This window comes from Panthera uncia (assembly GCF_023721935.1).
Source record: "Panthera uncia isolate 11264 chromosome C1 unlocalized genomic scaffold, Puncia_PCG_1.0 HiC_scaffold_4, whole genome shotgun sequence".
Taxonomy (NCBI): Eukaryota; Metazoa; Chordata; class Mammalia; order Carnivora; family Felidae; genus Panthera; species Panthera uncia.
The window spans coordinates 69,927,389-69,952,305 of NW_026057585.1; the positions used below are offsets into that span (position 1 = coordinate 69,927,389).

Below are 24,917 nucleotides of genomic sequence, written 5' to 3' on the forward strand. Positions count from 1 at the left end.
AAAAAAAATTAAAAAAAAAAAAAAAAAAGAATAGAAATCGTGGGTGCCTCACTTCTTCATTAGTCCCAGTGACTTGTTCAGAACCCCTCTCATTCCCAAGGTTGAGCAAGACCTGACATGTCAGGGGATAGCATTGGGGTACCCAGTTACAGCAAAAGGGGAAGCAGAGAGCCTAGTCCATAGCGGTAGAGCCTCTGGTTCCAAAGAAGGGCTGAGATTCTCAGAAAGGCTAACTTTGGCCTCTGGGTTCAGAAGTTTTCTTTTGTTCTGCTAGGCATGGGATATCTGCAGTACTTCATAAACAAGCAGATAAATACGGTGTAATCAGTACTGTGATGAAGTAAACATAGGCACAGAGAGGAGACGTTCCTAAGAAGGTAAAAGAATAGAATATCGAGTAGTCAGATGGTAGAGCCTCAGAGAAGGAATGTCTATGAGAGGGAAGTGTCTGGAAACAGCATTAGAGAACTAACTCCTCCTTTTAACCCTGAAGTTTGTGATATATGGAGAATGAGCAGCTTCTGTTGCAGAGGAAGCATTGCTTTAAAAGGTTAAAGCAAGGGGTGGAGTAATGAAACAATGAAGAGACCGAAGATGGGGGTGGGGGGTGGGAGACTCTTTGTTGTATACAGGTACAGGAAGAAGGTTTTAGGAGGGAGGGATGATGAGACCATGAAAAGGAAAGGGTTGAGATGAGAAGAGGAAAAGATAGATGACTGAGGGAACTATACTGGGGTGGCATTCAAGGACAACGGAGATAAGATGATGAAAAGATTAGCTGTTGATGCAGTTTCTGGTAGAACTCTGTGAAAACTATCAGTGCAGGTATAAGCTGGGGGTGGGGGGAGGGGGGCGTGTCAAGTAGGATGATAAAAGATATTGTTGAAAATTGGGATTAGAATTTAGTCCCTATGGGGTGCCTGGGTGGCTCAGTCAGTTGAGCGTACAACTTCAGCTCTGGTCATGATCTTGCAGTCCGTGAGTTCAAGCTCCGCGTGAGGCCCTGTGCTGACAGCTCGGAGCCTGGAGCCTGCTTCGGATTCTGTGTCTCCCTCTCTCTCTGCCCCTCCCCCACTCATGCTCTGTCTCTCCGACTCTCAAAAATGAATAAATGTTAAAAATTAAAAAAAATAAAATAAAAAGAATTTAGTCCCTAAAGAAAACTTGGCTCAGGAATCTTCAGGACCCACACTATATAATGTGTATAGTCCCAGCCCCAGGCCTCAAACTGGCTTCACCCTGGATTGGTTGTAGATCCAGGAGAATCCAAGCCAGAGAGTTTATGAGAAATCATACCTAGTCCCATGTTTACCCAGGGCAGTCCTCAGTAAAGTCAGCCCCCACTTAGAATCAGAGCTATTAGAAACCTTCCTTAATTTGACTTTTAGTTCTCATTCTTCAGTTCTATGACTAGATTCTGTCAAGCTAGTCTGAAAGCAGGTCCATGGATAGCCTGAGACTAGGGAAGTGTCCTATGAAGTACCAACAGGAGCTGTGCAGTAGACAGGTCTGAACAGCCTTGGTTGAAGTATAATAGAAGAAGGAGATCCCAGGGATAGGGGCTGAGGTATTAGCCTTCACATTGCCGGTGTAGCCAGTCCTGGCAAGGTGTCCTTCAGCCACTGTGGCCACCACACATAGTGCTCTGACCAGCATTCTGCTCATGCCGGAGAATGACAGATAGGCACACTACTTGCACGTTCCTAACAGGTCCATAGTTAAAATTCATATTTGTAGCCTTCTCAGTTTTCTCATATTGAAGAGAGAATAGTGTGAACACCTTCAACATTTTATTTTGGCTGGTGAAGGCCATAGATGCCTTCTCAGGAACTATCCTGATTATGGAATTGTCTAATATTAACTCTCACTTTATGCATGGCCACACTGGTCTAGGAGGGGAGCAGGAACCTGGGATGACTATGGTCAGGACTCAGAATCCTCCTTGCTCTCAGTAGGCCTCTCCCAAGTGCTTCTTGAAGGCTTGTCTTTGCACCTCCCAGTTGAGGGACATGCCATTACTTTTAAGGAGGAGATTCTCAGCTAGGAAACTAAGGATAAGACCATCTGAAATTTGCTGCATAAACAATCCTTGTCCTAGGGGAAATGAAGCAGCCTCCTGCTCTGCCTCACCCAAACAGGAAAGCTGTGGCTAAAAACTCCCTACATCTCTAACTGGCTGTTGAGTTCTACCTAAGATGTTCTCAGGTATTTTCTGGTCTGTCTTTAGTAACCAAACCTCTTTCCTCAAGGTGCCCAAATTGCTATCAGTTCTCTGTCCAGAAGAATCACTGGTTCATTCATCAGCCCACATTGTCAGCAAACACCTGGTAAGTGCTAGCTTGGGCAGGGCAGGTATGGGACAGTCTCTGCGTGTGCTGAATGAAGTATGTCCTTGAGACGATGCATTGGGGTTCTCAAGCCCTGAAACTCATTAGTCCCAGGAAAACCCCAGCTGGGTTCTGGTTCTAAAATATCATCATCTAGCCCAGACATTCAAGACTACCTGGACAGGTGCTGACCTCAGCCATACAAATTCTGTAAGGAAGGTCCATTATGGGTCTCGGGACTCAGACACAAGAGCCTTCCATCTCTGTCCCTCTTCTTACACTGATTTGAGCACTCTCTTCAAGAGAACACATTTATATACACAAATGCCTGTGTGTAAGTTTGTTTGAGTTGATCTCAGAGGTATTATGTGACCTTGTGGCCCTAAGAAATACTTACCCCTTGGCTGAGGTGTCTCTGGGGAAAGATTGCATTAGACCCCAACTCAAAGGATCTGAGGAGTTGATTTGCAGTTGGTTGAGATGGATGGACAAAGTTTTATATTTGCCTTTTGCAGGTTGGAGTTGACAGCCTCATTGGGCCAGATACGCAAGTTGGAGAGAAGTCATCCATTAAGCACTCAGTCATTGGTTCATCCTGTGTCCTAAGAGATAGAGTGACTATCACCAATTGCCTTCTCATGAACTCAGTCACTGTGGAGGAAGGGTATGTTTCCACTTGTGCCCACTTAAGGCAAAAGGCTCCTGGTATCCCTGGGAGGTTTTGGGGGCCAGTGCAGCCTAGAAAAGGGCTCAGCTTGAGGAAGGGAAGAAGAGGGAAAAGGCAAAGGAAAGAATAGTGCCTAGGCCCTTTGAGTCATTGGTTTTGGCTCAATAAAGACATGGTCTCTGAAAACATTTCTGGCGACTTTTTCATACTTATTCCAATTGTGGTCCTGAGAGAGCTGCCTTCCCTTGCTTTGATGTGCTACTTGATGGGATGGCCACAGTAGTGAGCCTCTGGCAGTACTAGAATGACACTGTACCAATGTGTAATAGTCATCTTCCCTTATCTCAGTGTCTCAGAGCAGCCCTGAAGAAGGCAGGGGACTAGGAGGAGTGGACATTTAAGCCATGCACCATTTTTAAAAGAGAGCTTCTTTGTTACAAGTTATGGAGAATCTTCCCCCATTTTGAGACACTTTAAAGTGTTCTAAAATCTTGGTTTATGAACAGCCTGAACTGCAGTAAGACTTGAAATGATATATTTAGTAAGATTCTTCCTCTGTATGGTCCTCAGGTTTTTCCTGTATATAATGCAAACACAGGTGGTGGAAGAGAGGAGGGGTATTACCAAAGCAATGGCTTTCAGACTTTTTAGAAAGGGAATTTTTTGTTAAAATAAATCTTATGCAGGAGTACCTGGGTGGCTTAGTCGGTTACGTGTCCCAACTCTTGATTTTGGTCCAGGTCATGATCTCACGGTTGGTGAGATTGAACCCCATACTGGGCTCTGGGCTGACAGCAAGGAGTCTGCTTGGGATGCTCATTCTCTCTCTCTCTCTCTCTCTCTCTGCCCACCCCCACTCATGCACGCACTCTCAAAAAAGAGACATTTTAAATAAATAAGTATTATGCAGAAACTCAATATTTATAACTGATAAAATCACAGGTGTTTGTAATACAGTGGGGAAGGGGCACTTGTCCTTCCTAGGGGATGTGAAGCAGATGTATAAAGCAAATTTTGAAAACCACAAGACTGGATTAACCTGAAAGAGCTGATTCTAAAGCCTTGATTCTAGCTCTGACATCTGTTGATTTCTCTGTCCAGGAACTAATAGGAGAGAAGGATAAGGGAAGACCTCAAGTTCAGTGAAAGCTGAAATACCTCTCATAGGTGCCAGTGAGAGGTTGGGGAAAGCATTTTGGAGAGAGAAGCTATGTAGGGACATAGCTAAAGGTTAAGCCTTTACTCTTTAGGAAGAGGGACTAATGGAAGTAATAGGATTGAGGGAGGAAGTACCATAATAAACCAGGAAAATTGGAGACCATAGGGATATTGGCCACTAAGATCTGTTCTCCCCCAAGCCCACTTCCGGACTTGACTCCCAAACCCTGGCAACCAGGCCTAACGCATCGGTCAGGTGTTTTGGAAGAATCTCCTCTGGAGATTCTGACTAGCCCCAAGAAGAAAAACTAAATTTATTTACATCAGAGATTTCTAACAGCCCAGTCAAATCACCCTGCAGTGAAAATTATGGATGACAAATTCCGTTCATGTGCTTAGAGCTTCCAGTCAGCTTTTTTACAATCCTCCCCTAAAGATGAAGAGATAACCAAAGATTACCAGAGATCTAAAGAAAGCCTATCATGAAAGATCCACAAATCAAACAGTTACAAAAAAGCAACTTAGAAGAAACAGGGATTGCAGGGAGAGAAAAATACTTTCAAACAACCTGTCATTTCAAAGAACAAAAAAAGAACTCTAAGAAATTAAAACTATGATAACAAAAGGAAAACCCCAATAAAAGAATTAGAAGATAAAATTGACATTTCCCAGAAAGTAGAGCAAAAAGATAAAGAGATAGAACATAGAAGAGAAACGATAAGGAAATGAGAGGACCAGTTCAGGATGTTTAACATCTGAATATGAATTCTCTAAAAAAAAAAAGAGACAGAGAGAGAGTTCAGACATCAGAGGAGGAAATTATTTAAGAAATAATATAGGAAAATGCCCCACAGAGAGGTAAATTTACAGAATGAAAAGGCCTACCAAGTGCCCAGCACAATGGGTAAAAATCTACGTCGTTTTGAGTTTTCAAAACACTGGAGACAAAGCATGCTATAAAGTTACAAAGAGAAAGTAATTGCTATATAACCAATCAGGAACCAGAATGGCTTTGGACTTATCAGTAGCAACATTGGAAACTAGAAGAAAATAGAACAATGCCTTCAAAATTCTGAAGGAAAACTAATTTCAACCTAGAATTCTACACCCAAGCAAAATGTTAAATGTGATTTTTCTTTTTTTTTTTCTAGAAAAATTTTTTAATGTTTATTTATTTTTGAGAGAGAGAGAGTGAGTGGGGGAGGGATAGAGAGGGTGACAGAGGATCCCAAGAAGGCTGTGCTGACAGCAGAGGGCCCAATGCGCTGCTTGAATTCACGAACCGTGAGATCATGACCTGAGCCGAAGTCAGACCCTTAACTGACTGAGCCACCCAGGTGCCCCAAGTGTGTTTTTTCTAGATGTGTTCCACCAAATGAAGAATAAACCAAAGATACAAGATACAAAAGATACAACTCTGAAAAAGCAAAAAGAATACATAGCATGATACTGAAGGCAGATCCAAAAATGACAACTATGCATGAAGCATAAAGGGAGCAGTTAGCCCAGAGTGGAATCCACAAAAAACTTAGGAAGATGAAAATGATAAAATACCAAATACATATAAACATCTTGAAAGATTTAGACAACTGGCTAAAAGTTTGGGTTGAATTAGTAATAGCATAGAATACTATCTAACAAAAACAAAACAGTTATGAACTCTGTTTAAAAAGTTGTAGGGGGTGGCTACCTAGGTGGCTCAGTCAGTGAAGCATCAGACTTGGTTTCAGCTCAGGTCATGATCTCATGGTTTGTGAGTTCAAGCCCTACATCAGCTCTGTGCTGACAGTGCAGAGCCTGCTTGAGATTCTCTCTCTCCCTCTCTCTCTGTCCCTCCCCCACTCACACTGTGTCTGTCTCTCTCAAAAATAAATAAATAAACTTAAAAAAAAACCGTTGTACCTGAGGGACACCTGGGTGGCTCAGTCACTCAGTCAGTTAAGCATCCAGCTCTTGATTTCAGCTCAAGTCATGATCTTGAGTTCAAGCCCCGTGTTGGGCTCCATGCTGACAGCACAGAGCCTGCTTGGGATTTTCTCTCTCTCTCTCTCTCTGCCCCTCCCCCATTTGTGCACTCTCTCAAAATAAATACATAAACTTTAAAATAAATAAATAAAAATTTGCACATGAAAGGAAATGGCATCACAGTTAACTATGTACACAATGTGAAATACAATTTATGTAATCGTAATAAACAACTGTTGACCAAAATCATGCTGTAACAATATAGAAAGGATGAGGGATAGGAAGGAAAAGAGGGAAGAGGGAGAGAAAGGAAAGCTAAATCCTCATCTTCCATTGTGGGAAATCTATTGATAATGACTAAAACTAAAAACTGAAGAAGTAGTAATATGCATGTTATTATGTATACACGGGGAGGTAAATGGCTGAACTACTCAAGGGGGTACCTGGATGGTTCAATTGGTTAAAAGTCCGACCTGATTTCAGCTCAGGTCATGATCTCAGAGTTGAGAAATTTAGTCCCATGTCGGACTGTGCTGGCTATGGAGCCTGCTTGAGATTCTCTCCCTCTACTGCTCATCCACTCCCTCTTTCTCTCTTTAAAATACAGACAAACAAAAAAAAAACTGAAATAACTCAGCAAAAAGACCAAAAGTTGTCTCCAGGAAAAAGGAAATGAGTAGGGGGAACAGAAGCCTGCTGTTTTTCATAGTAAAACCTTCAGAAAGATTTGTTTTCAGATATATACATGCATATATAAATTTAATTGCCAAAAAAAAAAAGGTCAGAATTTTGTGGTACACTGCTACCAGTGGTGTACTGATAAGTTGTTAACAACTAGCTTTCCAAAGGAAAAAAATAAGTGATCTGATTTGTAACATCTGCCAATTTCCATACTGTACATTCTCCCACTATGGCCAATGATATCAGCAAACACTTGAGTTGGGAAGAGATACCAACAATCAGCTCTCCCAAGCAGAACAGGCTGCCTCCAGCACACCACTGAGAGTAGAGACCTGTCTCAAATATTTTACTCATCAAACAAAAGACCCACTGGATACTGAAGACTGTGCATGAGTGCTGTGGTAGAGATCTGTATAGTCACAAAGGAGAAGAGGGTCAGGAAAGAATTAAGGAAATGACCCATGAGCTGAAAAATGAGTAGAGCCACCCAAGGTAGAGAAAGGAATGTTCTAGATACATCAAGAGTGTTAAGTGTGAGGGGTGCCTGGGTGGCTCAGTCAGTTAAGCATCTGACTCTTAGTTTTGGCTCAGGTCATTGTCCACGGTTTGTGAGTTCGAGCCCCACATCAGGCTCTGCACTGAAGTGCAGAGCCTGCTTGGGATTCTCTCTCCCCTCTCTCTTTGCACTTACCCCACTCGCACAATTCTCTCTAAGTAAATAAATAAACTTTAAAAAATATATTGTTTTAAAGGAGTGTGAAGTGTGAGAGAGCATGAGCATATCTTATTCCAGAAACATCTCTTCATTTTGATCTTAGCTTGAATTTCATCACTTAAGAAGAGGCTTCACTGACTGACTTACCCTATCAGAAGTAACCTGTCCCAGTACTCTCCGTTACGTCAACCTGTTTTATTTCCTTCATAGCATTATTACTATCTGGACTTCTCTTATTTACCTGTCTCTCACAAGTAAATATTAATTTGAGAATGTAAGTACCTTATCTTTCTGTTTCACTATTATATCTTGAAGCAGAAAGCCTGCAGGAACTCAGTAAATACTTGTTATATGGAAGAATGGTAAACAATTCATAATAACCGAAATAACAGAATTCAAAAGAGAAATGGATAGAGAGGAGACAAGGCTATACAGATGGCCAAAGGCCAAATCATGGACTATCCCCTAAGAAGTTTAATAGGTAACAGTAATAATTTAAGAGTTTAAAGGAAAGGAATAACAATTAAATCTACATTTTATGAAGATCATTTTGGCTGCATTATGGAGAGTGATGTGAAGAGGATAAACATGGAGGGAGGAAGACTACTGAAAGAATCCTGGTAAAATAGAAGAGGCCCTAAACTAAAGCAGTAGCAGTAGTGATAGGGAGGAGAAATAGTATGATGATTACAAACTATAAAGCATGATGACTGCCTGGATATATAAGGTAAAAGAGAAATTAGGGAAAACTTCCAGATTTCTTGCTTGAACAATAAGATTTTTGGTGTGCTATTCACTAAGATAGAAATCAGCAGAGGATTTGCAGAGTGGGAGGCAGGGAAAAGGTAAGTTCCATTTGGGATAAGTTGAGTTAATGGCAAGCGGCCTTGACATGCAGGGACTTGATGTGCAGGACTGGAGTGCAGGAAAGAAGCCTGTGCTTGAAGTACAGATTTGGGAGTGGTGGACATAGAAGGGGTAACTGAAGCTGTGGGAGTAGAAGAGACATTCAGGGAGATTATGTGACCTTAAAAGAAAAGAAACCAGGGGGCACCTGGGTGGCTCAGTTGGCTAAGTGTCCAACTCTTGATATCGGCTCAGGTCATGGTCTCACAGTTAGTGAGTTCAAGCCCCATGCACTCCACACTGACACCCCAGAGCCTGCTTGGAATTCTCTCTCCCTCTCTCTCTGCCCTTACCCCACTTATGGGCACTCACTCTCTCTTTCTCTCAAAATAAATAAATAAACTTAAAAAAAAAATTTTAAAGAAAAGAAACCAAGATAAAACCTTGGAGAACATCAGCAATTTTGGACGTAAGAAAAAGAATCTAAAGAGACTGATAAGGAATGGGCAAGGAAGGGATTTAAAGGGTAAGAGAGACAACAGTTGAGGGGCACCTGGGTGGCTCAGTTGGTTAAGCGTCCGACTTTGGCTCAGGTCATGATCTCACAGTTCATGGGTTTGAGCCCCATGTCAGGCTCTGTGCTGACAGCTCAGCACTTCAGATTCTGTGTCTCCCTCTCTCTCTGCCCCTTCCCTGCTTGCACTCGCTCACTCTCTCTGTCTCAAAAATAAACATGAGAGAGAGAGAGAGGACAGTTGGTAGGTGAAGCCCAGGTTTCTAGGTGGGGAAACAGGGTAGATGATGGTGTGCTCACTGAGATGAGGAAAGGTGAAGGAGGTACAGATTTGTGGGGAGAAAAGGCCTGTGTAGGGCATATGAAATTGTAAGTACCTACAGGACATCCAGTTATGTGGAGGTATCTAGTAGCCAGTTTGTGACTATAGGTTTTTTTTTAAGTTTATTTATTTATTTTGAGAGAGAGAGCGAGCAGAGGAGGGGCAGAGAGAGAGGGACAGAGAGAGAATCCTTGCTGGAGCGTGGAGCCTGATGCAGGGCTCAAACTCACAAACCACAAGATTATGACCTGACCTGATCCAAGTCGGACCACTTAACTGACTGAGCCACCCAGACACCCATGACTAGAGGTCAGAAGAAGAGGTCAGACCCAGAGACCTCTTCCTGAATCATTGTGGCGTTCTCTTATTTTTCTGTCTGTATTTGTCTTATTCTTCCAAATCTGCCTTTCTGTCATTCCTTCTATGGATTTAGAAATTGAACTTTTGAGTCAGACTGCCAGACTGAATCCTGGGTCTGTCACTTACTAGTCCCTTAGGGAATTGGCTTTACGTCTTTGTGCCTGATTTTTTTACTGTCAAATGAGGTAAAAACTGAACTACCTCAGGGTGCTGGGTGGCTCAGTCGGTTAAGCGTCCGACTTTGGCTCAGGTCATGGTCTCACAGTTCGTGAGTTCAAACCCCACATTGGGCTCTGTGTTGACAGCTCAGAGCCTGGAGCTTGTGTGTGGATTCTGTGTCTCCCTCTCTCTCTCTGCCCCTCCCCCACTCATGCTCTGTCTCTGTCTCTCAAAAAATAAATAAACATTAAAAAATAATAATAAAAAAACTAAACTACCCCATAGATTTATTGGGCATACTAAGTTAATAGACATAAAGCACTTAGAATAGAACTTGGACGTAGAGTGTTAGCTCTCATTTGTTTATCATCGTCGACATCATCATTACTGTATCTCATTTCAGAGGTGGCATGTTGCCAGTGTTGTCTTCCTTTTTTTTTAACGTTTATTTTTGAGAGAGAGACAGAGTGAAACTGGGGGCAGAGAGAGAGGGAGACACAGAATCTGAAGTGGGCTCCAGGCTCTGAGCTGTGAGCACAGAGCCTGATGTGGGGCTCGAACTCAGGAGCAGTGAGATCATGACCTGAGCCAAAGTCGGACACTCAACTGACTGAGCCACTGAGGCACCTCCCCGCCAGTGTTGTCTTCCTAAAGGAGATCTCTGATCATGTCCCTGTTCTGTTCAAAAACTGTTTTTGAGGGGCGCCTGGGTGGCTCAGTTGGTTAAGCGCCAGACTCTTGATTTTGGCCCAAGTCCTGATCCCAGGGTCATGGGATCAGGCCCCATGTCAGGCTCTGCACTGGGCATGGAGCTTGTTTAAGATTCTCTCTCTCTGCTTCTACCCCACTCACACACACACTTTCACACACTCTCTCTCTCAAATAAATAACAATTTAAAAAAACTTTTTTTGAAGACTCCCCATTACCTTTAGAATAAAGTTTGAATTTCCAGGTTTTTCATGATCTAGGTCCAACACTGAGTCCTGGAATGTTAGTGACATAGGGCCTTAGAAGTCACCCTGCTCCACTCCTGCATTTTTACAGATGGGCAAATTGTGGAATTCTAGATTTTCTTCTCATTGCACTCCTGCTACTCCATGTCTCATTCCAGATTCATGCATGAAACTGACAGGCATCACCATTCTCTCAAAAACAAGAACCACACTTGCCTTTATCCATTTGATCACCTAATTCCAGAGTAGCTCATGAGGCTTTGTAACTTCCACTCTGTCTCATCATGCCTCAGACCTTCCAGGGAAGACAGTGCCATAACTTTCCCATTTGCTCTAATTAGCACCCTCTCCCTCCCCTCCAGTGGGTGGGCAGACAAAGGAGCAGCTCTCTGGCACCTCTTTAAAGTCCAGTGTTGGTGTCCTGAATTGACATTAAGAGACTTGGTGAGGGAACCAAGGTTCCCTAAGAAACTCCAACTTGCGTATATGAGAAAAATTCATAGAAAATACCTAGCATAATATCCTAGAGTCAGTTGCTATTTTGGAGGAGGTATCATCTTGAATGGCCTTATAAGCTAGGGAAACAATAAAGGTTTAGATGGTGGTGGCTGCTATTTTTTTTTTTTCAACTAAAAAAGTTGAGGCAGCCCACATGAAGCTAATGACTAGGGAGACCATTAGAGATTACCCAATCTGGTAAATTAGCTCCTGGTGATAAGATCAGACATCCTGCATCCCATATGAACTTTTTTCCATTATTTTCAGGTCATTTAGTTTTAATTAGTTATAGTAAATTTGGGAAAAGTAACTAAATTGCAGTTGGGTGAGACTGTTACCCTGCTGCTGTTACATCTGGACTGAGTGGCAAAGTAGGAGCATGAATTCGTCCAGAAGGCAGTTTCTGATATTCCTAGCTTGCTTGTCTCTGCCAGCAGTTGTGAGTTGCTGAGGCTTTCTGGACAGTGGCTTAGACATCTGCCCGAGGTCCTCAAAGCTTGAGAGATGCTAATAGGACCACCTTGGCGAAGGTGTAGGTGAGACTATGCAGAGAAGGGTCCTGTCTTTCTCATTTTCAGTTTCTGGTAGAAATTCCAAGTTCTATGACAGCTGATGCCCAGCAACCCAAAGTCGATAGTTAAAACTTCATTATCCAGGCTTTGGTGTCAGTTCTGTGTTCTGTGTCTTGGCTCTCTGGTCCTGAGCAACATCTTCTGCATTTCCTCCTAGTCCAAGGTGAATGACCCAAGCAACAGTGTAAGGTAGTTCCTTCACATGCAGGCAGGCCAGGGAGCCAAATTTTCACCTAGGTTTTCCATGCTTTATGCAAGCAGCAAGTGCAGCCCTCAGACCCAAACAATATATTATCGCTTCTCATTGTTACCCTGAGTGTCTTCTTCACCTGTACTCACTGACTACCCTGCTCACTGGGTCCCTTACTTTTCTTTTTTTTCCTTATTCCTGACATTCACTCTGCCTGAATTGCCTCTCTCTGAAGATCTTTACCTGTAGGAAATCCTCCTACTCATCTTTCAAGGTCCAATACATTTTCCACCTCCTCCATGCAGCCTTGAATTGTTCTAGCCAGAAATTGTTTCCTCCGCTTCCGTGTTCCCTGTGCACCCATACACTTCATTTATGTTTGTGTGCTGTTTAGTGCACCTTTCTTTTTTCCTCAACTAGACTGTAAATTCATTGAACACAGAAGTAGTTCTTATATACCTTTGTATCTCTTAATTTCTAATACTGTACTTTATATACCTTGTAAGTATTTACTGAATGAAAAATAGAAGTCCCTGATTTAACCTCCCCTACTATATAATTGGCTGAGTATATGTCCAGAGAGCCATGTCTACTTCTAGAAAAAATAATGGAGTACTTCACTCCTTGAAATTCAACAAAATAAAAACAAACAAAACCAGAAAAGGAAGCTTCATCCATAATAAAACTAGATAATACCACATACCTGTACACAGACTAAAGACTATCTGCCAGACACAATGGAATGTAGATCAGATCCAAAGAAAAGACCAAAATTCAACCAGCATAACAAATAAGGGCATGGGCAAACCAGAGGGAAATTGGCAAACACATCTTTTGCAAAATCTCAGGGCACATAGGAGGGAGAAAATCAAGCTGGCCTTGGACTTTCCTGTGACCACATTTAAGACAACATTTAAGTAAGACAACATTTAGAAAATTTGGAGGGAAACGATTAAGACCTAAGAATCCTAGAGTTAGTCAAATTATGGTTGAAATATAAAATCATAAAAAATACTCCAGGCCTCTGGAGATGTGTCACCCATGAACCCTCTGGAAAACTCTACTTGAAGAAATAATACAGCCAAGTAAGAAATGAAACAAAATATTAACAAATGGGTAGGAGGAGTATAAAAGTGAACTCCCTTAAACATAAAATTAAGTCTGTGGTAATTAGAGTTGCAAAAGGACCGTGACTGTTAGAAGAATTTTTTCCGTGTTTCTTCAGTAACAGTCTTGAAAATACCAACTTACAAAACTTTGGGAAGATCCCCTGGACTTAAAGGGGCTCCTTAAGACTTTTGATTCACTCTTTGCCTTTGGACTAAACCCATCTTCTTAGATCTTCTTAGATGGAGAATACTACAGCTTAATTCTTTGAGGTTGTTACTTTGTTAACCGTGATTTCCCCCAAACCCTTCTTTTTCTTAGCCTCTGTTTAGGGAATATAAGGACTTAGATTTCTTAGGAGGGAGACATTTCTCACCACCAAACCTTTATATGGTAAAGCGACACACATAGAACTAAAGGGAGAAAATTTTCAGCTTGCTTGCTGGGGCCAATACAGTTTCATTTAGAGGACCAAAAGCAAGATTGACCAGAGAAAGGAAGAAGGTGAGAGATTTCTTTAAGCATTATGTCTTATTACATGAATTAACCTGGATAAATCTCACAAATGTGATGTTGAAGGGGGAAAAAAGCAAGTTTGGCATTTATAAAAAATTTTAAAACATGAAAAAAATACTATATATTGTCTACTAATACAGACATTTTTTCTCTGCCTGAAATAGTTCATTAAAAATAACACAGAGGTGCCTGGGTGACTCAGTCGGTTAAGCGTCTGACTTTGGTTCAGGTCACGATCTCACGGTTCGTGGATTCGAGCCCCGAGTCAGACTCTGTGCTGATAGCTTGGAGCCTGGAGCCTGTTTCGGATTCTGTGTCTCCCTCTCTCTCTACCCCTCCCCCACTCACACTCTGTCTCTCCCAAAAATAAACATTAATTTTTTTTAAAATACAAAAAATAATTATACATGATTCTTCATCTAGACAGACTCCTGGATGAGGGCCCCTTGGGCTAAGGTTAGGAGGCTCTTGCCTTTTGGGGAAATATGGGTGACTCAACCATCATCTTTGGACTCAAGTAGTGAACCTTCGGGTTTAGTCACATGCCTAGAAAAACTACATATATCTCCAGTTCCATACTCTTTTCTCACCCAAGGCTATCAGTAAGTTTAGAAAGCCTACCAGCTTATCTCCAGAGCAGAACCTGCCTGTCCTTAAAGTTACTGAAAAATTTCATGGCTTTTTACCAAATACTACCCAGTCACCAGCTGAGTCCGACAATGGAGTCACTTAATCACTGTGTAGGCTTGGGCACATTGCTATTATAACTTCTGTAAGCCTCAAGTTTCTCTGTAAAAATTAGAATAAACACCACTATCCCTGCAGGCTTGCTAAAAAGATTAAGTTACACAATGAACATAAAATGTTTTGTGTAATGACTGAGATATATTAGACAATAGAGTTATGTGAGTTCCCTTTCCTTCTGTAATAAAGTGAAGAAAGTTCTAACTAAAGCCAGAAGAGGAACTAGAATTTGGAGGCCTTCTTGCTTCCCAGACCAGGGCTTCTTCCTTATGTCATATGCCACAACATGGTGTGGCAGTGTACCTGGCCAAGCAGTGATCTACAGATCTTCCAAAGACCTCTGTTTTTTTCATGGTCTCTTTTCCACTGAAGCATTAGCATTTTCAGGGTAATTTCCCAAAGCCTGCAGTTTTGCTTAAAATTTAACCCCACCAAGTAGAAGTGAGAACCAAAACTCCATTAATAGTAGCCATGTCTCAACAGCTTCTTAGAAAACACAACCAGGGGCTCCTGGATGGCTCAGTCAGTTGAGCATCCGACTCTTGATTTCAGCCCAGGTTCATGAGTTCAAGCCCCACATGAGGCTCTGCACTAACAGCAGAGCCTGCTTGGGATTCTTTCTCCCTCTCTGCCTCTCTCAAAGTAAATACATTGTATTTTTTAAAAAAAGATTCTTTCTGCCCCTCTCCCCCACTCATGTTCTCTCCCTCTCTCTCTCTCTCTCAGTAGGTAGGTAGGTAACCGGTAGGCAGATAGAAAGAGGGAAGGAAGGAAGGAAGGAAGGAAGGAAGGAAGGAAGGAAGGAGAAGAGAGGACAGGAAGAAGGAGGGAGGGAGGGAGGGAGGGAGGGAGGGAGGGAGGGAGGAAGGAAGGAAGGAAGGAAGGAAGGAAGGAAGGAAGGAAATTAGACACAACCAGGTATTAGCACAGCAGAGTCTTCAGTATCAAGCTGAGACTTAAAACTAAGTTGCAAAAACTGTTGTTTCCATGTTGGGGCCAGTTCTTTTCTTCAGCTGTAGAGGAAGTCACCTCCACTCCACTTTATGCACCTAGCAGAAAAGGCAAAGCCATTATTGTAGATTGGCAACATTTGATATAGTAGTATTAGTCCTTCCTCTCTGGCATGAGCACAATTCCAATAAAATCCTTAATCTTGGAATTTCTTTCTAGACAGGTGGAAAAGTCTGTCCGGACAAGCTATATTGGCTTGACATTTTTTCCAGAGTACCTCAGCCTTGCTAATGGAAGTGACTTGTGACTGCAGCAGTGCTAATAGGAAACAGTTGAAGAAACAAATGGCAGAAAAGAACTTTACACTCACCAAGCATTTTGTCACGTGTTCATCTCAAATCATTCCATAGATCCACTGACCAAGAGCTTCAGGAGAGCACCCAACTTCTTTATATAATCAACCCACTTTTCCCATCACATCTGCAGACTCTACAGTGGTAGTTTATGTGTCTCAGAGGGAGTTAAACACAAATTAGATGAGAAAAGGTTCCTGAATACCTCAATCATACCTGTTAGACGTAAGGAGAACCCAGGCTATCCATTGCTGTGGAAATCTGACCTCAGTCAATCTAGCCTCTTCCTTCCAGGAATGGTTCCCACTTACATCCCAAATTCCAAAATAGCCATGTAGTAGTCTCTAATTATGGCTGCTTGAATTCCTCTTGGCTTTCTTGTCTGCTGACTATATTTACCCCTTGCCTAGCTCCAGAGCATGCCTTCTCAGGATCTTACACTTCTGAGCAGAAGGCATCCGCCTACTCCCATTTTAGAGAAAAAAAAAGACTTTTCAGTGGCAAACTAGTAGCCAATTGTAAGCCTGCTTTGTCCCAGCAGCCTGTGTTTCTGAAGCTTTCTATACTTCCGTACTATTCTTTTTGGGGGAATTTTCATCAAGAAGCAGGAGCCACCCTAACTGCTAACTGAACTGCTTTACCCAGAACAGAAGGAAAGTAGGTTTTGGAAGGCCCCTTGATACATACCCACTGAGTGTATCCTGATTTTTTTTTTTTTTTTTTTTTTTTTTTTTAGTGTATCCTGAATTTGAGCCAAAAAAAACAAATACTGTCTGCCCATCTTTAGCCCATACCACAGAGGTGCTGTGGCTTTGGCCTTTTGCTGCTTTCTGACAGGCTTTAACCTTCCAAAAAATAGAGATAAAGAAGACTCTGGAATGCCATAAACTGCTAGAATTCCTTTTTTGCATTTTACTAAAGTTTTGGCATTTGGCAAGAATTTTTTTTAATGGCCTGTGCATTAATAGTTTCAGTCCTTGGAATGTCCTCCTCCCTAGCCCCAATGCTTCTTGGGTTGCGTGAGGATTTTTCCTTAGTTAGTGTTTTGTTTTGTCTTGTTTTGTTTTGTTTAAATAGATGCCCATACCCTTCCTCCTCACCTTCCTTCTCCCCTCCAGTTGCCCACTTCTGACTCTTTAGGGTACTGAATATTCAGTGCCCTGTTAGGGCAGAGCCCCTCCTTCCACAGAGACATTTGGCTCAGAAAAACAACTTGGCAGTTCGAAGCTTCCTCCAGTCTTTGCTCCCCTTAATGTTTGTATAGCGTTATGATTAAATGTATGGCTTCTGGAGTCAGGCAGATCTAGATTTGAATCTGCTACTTGGCAATTATGTGGTTTTGGGTAAATGGTTTAACTTCTCTAAAAATGTGGTTGTTATTTTTACTGCATCAGAGGTAAAAATGATAACTCCCAGGATCATCTAGGAAGCTTTTTTTTTCTAATTAAATACATAAAGCCTGTATCCCAGACCTACCAAAAAGATTGATGGAGGCCAGGATGATGAGGGTGTTTTTGTTTGTTATTTTTTATGCTGCCCAGGTGATTAAATGACTAGATCTGCAAGTCACTCCTATAATGTACATAGAGTATTTAACACAGCAGCTAGCATAGAGTAGGTATGCAACACATGCTAGTGAAGATTTTCAGAAGGACCTCTACTCCCACCCACTAGTCTTTAGGAGCCAGAAAGATGCTCTTTAAATACATTCAAATGCTACGACCCAGAGGTACTACTCTTGAGAGTGGCTTTAGGATCTGGAGTAGTCTTTGATATGGCATGGAGCTAGTTTAAAAAAACATTGTTTTTTTGTTTTTTGGGTTCTTTTAAATGAGTATGGTTTTGATTAATCAGAGTCTGTAGTGAGAGCTGTGGGATACCTATTGTTTCCATAGCTGACCTCCTAGGAGGATTCATAGGATTTAAGCCTTAGATGAAATTTGGAATATATTCCCAGATGAGAAGCAAGAGTGATGGGTCAGCCCAGGGACTAGTGCCAGCTTCCACTCCCCAGAACAAATAAGGAGAGATCCAATAAAATTTAGACCTCCAGGTGTGGCATGTCTAAAGAAATCACAGTGTCTTCTGTTTTCAAGCCCTAGTGGGGAAGATCATTACAAGCATATCTGAACTCTGGACTTTGCTAAAGCCAGGTCCTCCCTTGGTCCAGCTGAGCATTCTCTCTTCTATTGACAACTTGAGGCATGTAGCCATTAACTGAACAAACCGGCCATTCCTAGCCTATGAATGAGCCTGAACCCCCAACCCACAAGGGTAAGGATGGTGATGAGAGCCATGGGCACTCTTTAACTTGGCTGCTCTGTTACAGAAGCAGCATCCAGGGGAGCATCATCTGCAACAATGCTGTGATCGAGAAGGGAACGGACATCAAGAACTGCCTAATTGGAAGTGGCCAGAGGATTGAAGCCAAAGGTAAACCAAATTACAATCATAGATGCCATTTTTTACCTAGTGCTTAGTGCTGGTGACAATAAGGGAACAAGCACATGCATACTCTGCAGGTGAGAACATGAATCGATAAAGCCATCTTTGGAGAGGAATTGACATTGTCGTCAAACATTTTAACTTTGATTTAACAGTTCCCTTTTTAGGAATTTATCTTACCAATAAGCTCATAAATGTATGCAGCCTTACTATCAAAAATTTTCAAACATACCAAAAAGATCTAATGGCCCAGATTAGCACCAATACTTTATGATGGCTCTTGAGGGACACCTGGATGGTGCAGTCAGTTAAGCATCCAACTCTTGGTTTCAGCTCAGGTCATGATCTCATGGTTCGTGGATTCATGCCCCACATCGGGCTGTATGCTGACAGTGTGGAGCCTGCTTGGGATTCTGTCTCCCTCTCTCTCTGCCCCTCCCCCACTTGTGCATGCTCGCTCGCTCGCTCTCAAAATAAATAAACCTTAAAATAATAAACTTTTTAAAAAGTTAAAAAAAAAAAAAAGAAAGACTGGTATTTTTAGTTCAATTAATGGCAGACACATTCTACCCAGTGTCTCACCAGAGAAACTTCAAGCAGGAGTATTAGTCAACAGCAGCACCACAGCTATTGGTATTTTCTTCTGTGATCGTATGCACGGTGTGAGGGCTGGCATACAAACTTAAATTCCAACACTGGCAGCATGGATGGCATTGCCCTACTGGAAGGCCATTGGCTAACAGCTAGCTGTTGTGTATAGCTTTGAAATGTTCTCACATACACTGTCTTATTGGATTCTCATAAAAACCCTGTGAGGTAGGGATTCATTATTGACCCATTTGGTGAAATGGAAACTGAGACTTAGAAAAGTTGAAGTGTAGGGCACTCAGTTAGTTAAATATCTGACTCTTGATTTTGGCTCAGGTCATAATCTCACAGTTCATGGGATTGAGCCCTGCACCAGGCTCTGCACTGACAGTGCGAAGTCTACTTGGGATTCTCTCTCCCACTCTCTGCCCCTCCTCCATTCATGCAAGTGCTCTCTTTCTCTCTCAAAATAAATAAATAAACATTTAAAAAAAAAAGAGAGAGAGAGAAAGAAAAATTGAAATTAACCCAAGGTATGTAGCTAGTAAATGACAAAACTGGTTCTTCAACCTGAATTATTGCCAGATAGCCTCCAAAAAGACCAGAGAAAGAAGCCACTCCTGGCTTACCCAGCAGAATTTGATCAGTGATACACCTTTTCTCCCTTTAGTCCTTTTTCCATATTGGAAAAATACATTTGGCCTCCATATCCCAGCTCTTTCTGATCTTCAGGAGCCCCAGATCCTGATTTTTTCTCCTGCTCAACATACCAGCTCACTCAGGCCTACCCTTAGGTTACGGAGAAACTTCTTTCTTGAGCAGATGGGGCCTGTTGGTAATTTCTTTAAAATAGGATTCAGGGGAGCCTGGGTGGCTCAGTCGGTTAAGCCTCTGACTCTTAGTTTTGGCTCAGGTCATGATCTCTTGGTTTCAGGAGTTCAAGCTCGTGCTCTGGCAGCACGGAGCCTGCTTGGGATTCTCTCTCCCTCTGTCTCTCTGCCTCTCCCCCACTCGCAGTGTCTCTGTCTCTCAAATAAATTCATTAATTAAAAAGTAATAATAATAAGATAAATAAAATAAAACAAGATTCAGAACACCCAGCCTTTTCTCTAACTCCATGGGAAGCCCTTGGAAATGGTCCCCAGAGTTTCAAAAGCAGCTTGTCTGTGGAGCTGCTTTTTTATCCTGTCCTCTCCCTGTCACCTCATTGCATTTCTCTGTGTGCTTTGTTCTGTTCTCTTTGGATTTGTAGCCCTGAACCATGTTTCTTCCACCTCCTTCCTGCTTCTTTGTCTTTGTAAATTCTCCCCTGCTCAGCAAAAAGTAGAAGCATCCTCCAGTACTTTCTTCTTTCAGCCCCTCCTGGAGCCAGGAATTGCTTCCTTCTGTGGTTTTTAAGAGTTTAGATTCCATAGGCATATTTGAATGTATGAACTCCATTTGCCACCACCCTAGAGGATCCCTCCCTTCTTGTGTGCTGGAACCTGGAACCTCACAGTTTCTGCTGCTTCTCCCCGTTTCCAACAAAGTAATGGGGCTCCTTTCTTTTACTCTGCAAGGACCCTTTCCATTCTGTGTTCATAATGTATACATGACAACTGAATGCCAGATACTTAGGCTTTGAGTCATTGCATCTCCCATCAGGGAGCACAAGGCTGGGCTAGCCAAACTCCTAAGATGTCATGGGCTTTAGTGTCCCATGGACTTTTTGGCTCCAACACTGTGTGTTCCCATTTTAGCAAGGAAGCCCCTTAATGGTTGAAAGAGAGGTGGCCAGGGAAGTCATCTGGACTCTAAAATACAGAACCTTAACACTTCCCGCTCTGTTTTCTATGCTGGATGGACTGATGTATCCAGCACAATAGTCAGTGCCTTCCTGCCACAGGTACTCCTGGCCAGTCACCAATTCCCACTGTTACTTTTCTTTGCAGTTGAGCCATGTGGAGAAAGAAAATCCATAACCATTAGTGCAGCACTCGAGACCTGTTACTGTAGATGATGCAGACAAACATCAACAACTCAGGTCCTCAGCAACAAACAGCTCAGTAGATGGCAGAGTCCCTAAGTCAGTCTTCCTCACCTGGAGGGATTTTAGAATAAAATATTCATCCTCAGAAGTAATGCTATCCTCTCTCCAGATTTCGATTGTTTTCATACCACAGAGTCACTACATCTATAATAGTCTTATACCCCCAAAATGTGACTTTTACAACCAGTATAGCCCTCTTCACTACCAGCAGAACACGCCCTTTTCTAACAAAACTCTGGCTTTTCTTACCCCCACCCCAGCATACTCAGTTAATGAGATTATCTCTGGCAAAAATCCTGGCAGTCTACTTTGATCTCCTGCTCAAGCCAGTAGAAAAGCCACAGCCAACAAAGTCAAAACCTGGGAGACTCTAACTGGAGACTTCATCTGAGTCTCTTCTTATTGTCAGTGAGATAACTTGGATCTCTTCCCTGTGATCACAGTGATTTGTCCCCTGGCCATGAAAGTAAAACCTGATGGGTACATAGGTCAAGTCCTGGCTAGTGGGAATCCTTCCCAGCTTCCCAGCAGTGCAGCTTTTCATATTCAACTTGTCATTCCCTTCAGTCCCATTGGTTTCTCCTCAACTTGCCAGCCTTCCTTTGTACTCTCAGGGAAGGATCCTTAGGATCTTAGGATCTTTCCCAACCTGATTCCAGCCCAGAACTTTTCCAGTGTGTTTACTGAAGTCAGCTTCCAACCCTGGCCAAGCATAACTAGTACTGCTTGTTGCTTCCCTCCAGGTTTCCTCTGCCTTACTGAATCCCTGTGAAAATTCAGCTGCCCCCAAAATGCCAGATCTAGTCTCTCTTCCCTGAATCCCAGTGAGCAAGACTTCTCCCACCCCCCGGCCACGAGCAGACCAGAGGGTAGAGCTGAAAGTAGGGAGAGCAGGTCAAAAAAAGCTCAGGTGTTTGTTTGGAGCCTGGCAGAGCAGAAGGCGTTGTCTGCCCCATCCAAGCACTTCATTTGCCCTTCTTGTGTCAATTATGCTCTCTGTGACAAAGAGGTTGGGGGCCTTGTCCTGTATATGCTCCTTGTCCTACATCTGTACTTTCACATAACCCCCAAAACATACATGCATTCAGCAACTACTACTGCCTCCTATATTCTAGGCTATGATAGGCTAGAGGTATAAAGATGAATAAGATTTGCCTCTTGCTGTCCAGCTGCCCCCAGTAGAGAAACAGACAAAGAAATAAGTATAGAAAAGTTTCACAGGTATGATGGTAAGAGACTATAAGGGTTAATTAAAGACATAGAAATCGGTCAGTTCTTGACACAAGGAAGGAATTAAAACTAAATCTTGAAATTCTGGGCTATTTATCAAATACACAAAAGGGAAGAACCTCTCAAGCAAAGGGGAACCAGGTAAGCAAGCAAGCATTTGAAGGCAAAAAACAATCCAGTGTTGGAAACTGCAACTCATTTGGAAAATCTAGAACATAGGGTACAAGGGAGATATAGCAAGAAACAAAGCTGAAAAGGTGGGTGGATCAGAGGGCATGTCTGAATTCTTAAGGTCTCTAAAGCTCCAGTCAGAAACCCCCTTCAAGGCTCCAGGCCATGGGCAATATGAACAGACCCAAACAGGTCTCTACCAAGCTTAGTCCCATCATCAAGGGTCTTCATTTTGCTGCACCAAAGCCTTCTGAGACTGAAGGAGAGCCTCAGGAAAGCCAATGTTTCTGCCTTACCTATCAGGGTCACATTCAAGCTCCCAAGTGTTACAAGAAACATGTTGGACCTGTAGAAGCCATGGGAAGCTTGCCCAGAAAGAATCCATTTTCAGCCAACTGGTCAGCCTTTTCTGTCTGAGCCAACAGAGGACTGGAAAACTTTCCTGTGTCGTGCATCTGCCCCATACCTCTAGGAAATAAGAGATAGCATGACCCTGGTTCCCCTATCCCTTCCAGACTGTTGATTCACTCCCTCTGTTCTATAGCTCTTATTCCTTGAAAACTAACACTTTTCTTCCCTTTCACTCCATCACTGGTCAGCTTCTGTGATGCTCCCCTTTTAAATATATTGAAAGTTCATAGTCTTCCTCTGTGCTCCTTCTCTTCTTCTAAATGTCTTGTCTTGGACAACTTAAACTCACCTTTAAAATTCCTTGATCTTCTCTACTCTACTAGCCTTCATCTCCTTTCAATGTTAACCCTCCACTTAGTAACGATACCCTATCCTTATCATTACCCAAAGCCTCTGAAATCTTTCCTGTGCAAGTAGCTGTGCTAGACACTGGGGTATGAAAACAAATACTGACCCTACCCTTGAGATTCTTAGAGTGAAGTAGAAAGAATGACATAATGATGTAGAGACAGAGATATGTATCAGGTAGTGTTTTCACAAAACAGGAAAAGGATAGTATGGAAGGGAAAGCATCAAATAGTGGAGGTGCTTGATTAGGGCATTTAGGGTGAGAATGTGATGGGATGAGGGGAAGAAAGGCATTCTAGACAGAGGGAACAGCCTGTGTAGAGGTCTAGCCATACAAAACGTATGGCTTACAGGGATAAGTGGAGAATGGTGGAACATGAAGCTGGAGGGGTAGGCAAGGATCAGGTCATGGGTTTGGACTTTACAAAATAATGGCCACTGCTTAGCAAGCACTTGATGATTCTGTAAGTCATTGAATCTTCATAAAAACTCTATAGTGGTGGGGCATCTGGGTGGCTCAGTCGGTTAAGCATCCAACTTCGGCTCAGGTCATGATCTCACAGTTCGTGAGTTCAAGCCCCACATCAGGCTCTATGCTGACAGCTCGGAACCTGGAGCCTGCTTCAGATTCTATGTCTCTCTCTCTGTCTCTCTCTCTCTCTGCCCCTCCCTGGCTCGCACTGTCTCTCTCTCTCTCAAAAATTATTGGAAAGTATTATTTCCATGCTACATGTGAGGCGTCTCCCTTTCTCCTTTGGATATCTCCATTTATTTCTATTTATTTATTTTTTCAACATTTATTTTTGAGAGACAAAGACAGAGCACAAGCAGGGGAGGGGCAGAGAGAGAGAGATACAGAATCCGAAGCAGGCTCCAGGCTCTGACCTGTCAGCACAGAGTCCGACGTGGGGCTTGAACCCACGAACCATGAGATCATGACCTGAGCCAAAGTCGGATGTTTAACTGACTGAGCCACCCAGGCGCCCCTGGATATCTCCGTTAACCATTCAACGTTATTTCTTCTCACCCTTTTCCCCCACTTCCTATCATCTGGCCACACCACAGGATTTCATATTCCCCTATCTTATATCTTTATACCTTTGCTCATGTTGTTCCAACAGCCTGGAATGCTTTTCCTTCGATACACTGCCTGAAAAAACTATATTCATCCTTTAAAACCCAACTCCGGGGGTACCTGGGTGGCTGTTGGTTAAGCATCCAACTCTTGATTTCAACTCAGGTCATGGTCTCACAGTTTGTGAGTTCAAGCCCCCCGTGCACTGAAAGTTCAGAGCCTCCATGGGACTCTCTCTCTCCCTCTCTCTCTTTCTACCTCCCCTGCTTGCACTCTGTCTCTCTCTTTCTCTCACGCTCTCAAATAAATAAGCTTTACACACACACACACACACACACACACACACACACACACACACACACAAAATGTTTTAAAAATAAAAAGACCCAACTCCAGTTCCCCTCCTATGTGAGGTCTCCCAGAAGCTAACTGTATAAAGAATCAGTCCCTTCTTCCTGTGTAGGAAGATGCTGCCTCTCCTATAATCCCTTTGGCAAGGTGTACTTCCAAGATCTTCTCAAGAGCAGAGCCACATAGAGGAATACGTGTTTATGGACATAGAAATCAGAAATAATTTGGTTTGGTTTGGGGCGCCTGGGTGGCTTAGTCAGTTAAGCATCCGACTCTTGATCTTGGCTCAAGTCATGATCTCAGTTCATGAGATCAAGCCCTGCATCAGGCTCTACACTGAGTGTGGAGCCTGCTTGGGATTCTCTCTGTCTCTGTCTCTGTCTCTCTCTCCGCTTGCCCCACTCACATGTGCTCCCTCTCTCAAAAAAATAAATAATTTGGTTTGAAATGACACCTTTACTGCAAGTTCTCAAACAACATTTTTCTTTTGCAGCCAAACGAATGAACGAGGTGATCGTGGGGAGTGACCAGCTCATGGAGATCTGAGTTCTGAAAAGTTGGACTCCTTTCTCTTGGCCCCCAGAACTACAGATGTTGGCTGGCCCACCTGTTTGACTCTGTATTTATTTCCCAATAAAGAAGTGCTCCCATGGGGCACTTGGCTGGCTCA

The 24,917-nt window shown here is 42.7% G+C and overlaps 1 protein-coding gene across 2 annotated transcripts in view; it reads left to right on the forward strand.

Annotated features, from left to right (window-relative positions):
• EIF2B3 (eukaryotic translation initiation factor 2B subunit gamma) overlaps nt 1-24,917 on the forward strand; it is a 122,439-nt gene extending 97,522 nt beyond the window's left edge. For both annotated transcript variants that reach the window (XM_049618640.1, XM_049618641.1), the window contains 4 exons: nt 2,250-2,327; nt 2,843-2,991; nt 17,929-18,032; nt 24,741-24,917. In XM_049618640.1, the coding sequence (XP_049474597.1) occupies nt 2,250-2,327; nt 2,843-2,991; nt 17,929-18,032; nt 24,741-24,793 (384 nt within the window). In that variant the 3' untranslated portion in view covers nt 24,794-24,917. The remainder of the gene's footprint in view (nt 1-2,249; nt 2,328-2,842; nt 2,992-17,928; nt 18,033-24,740) is intronic.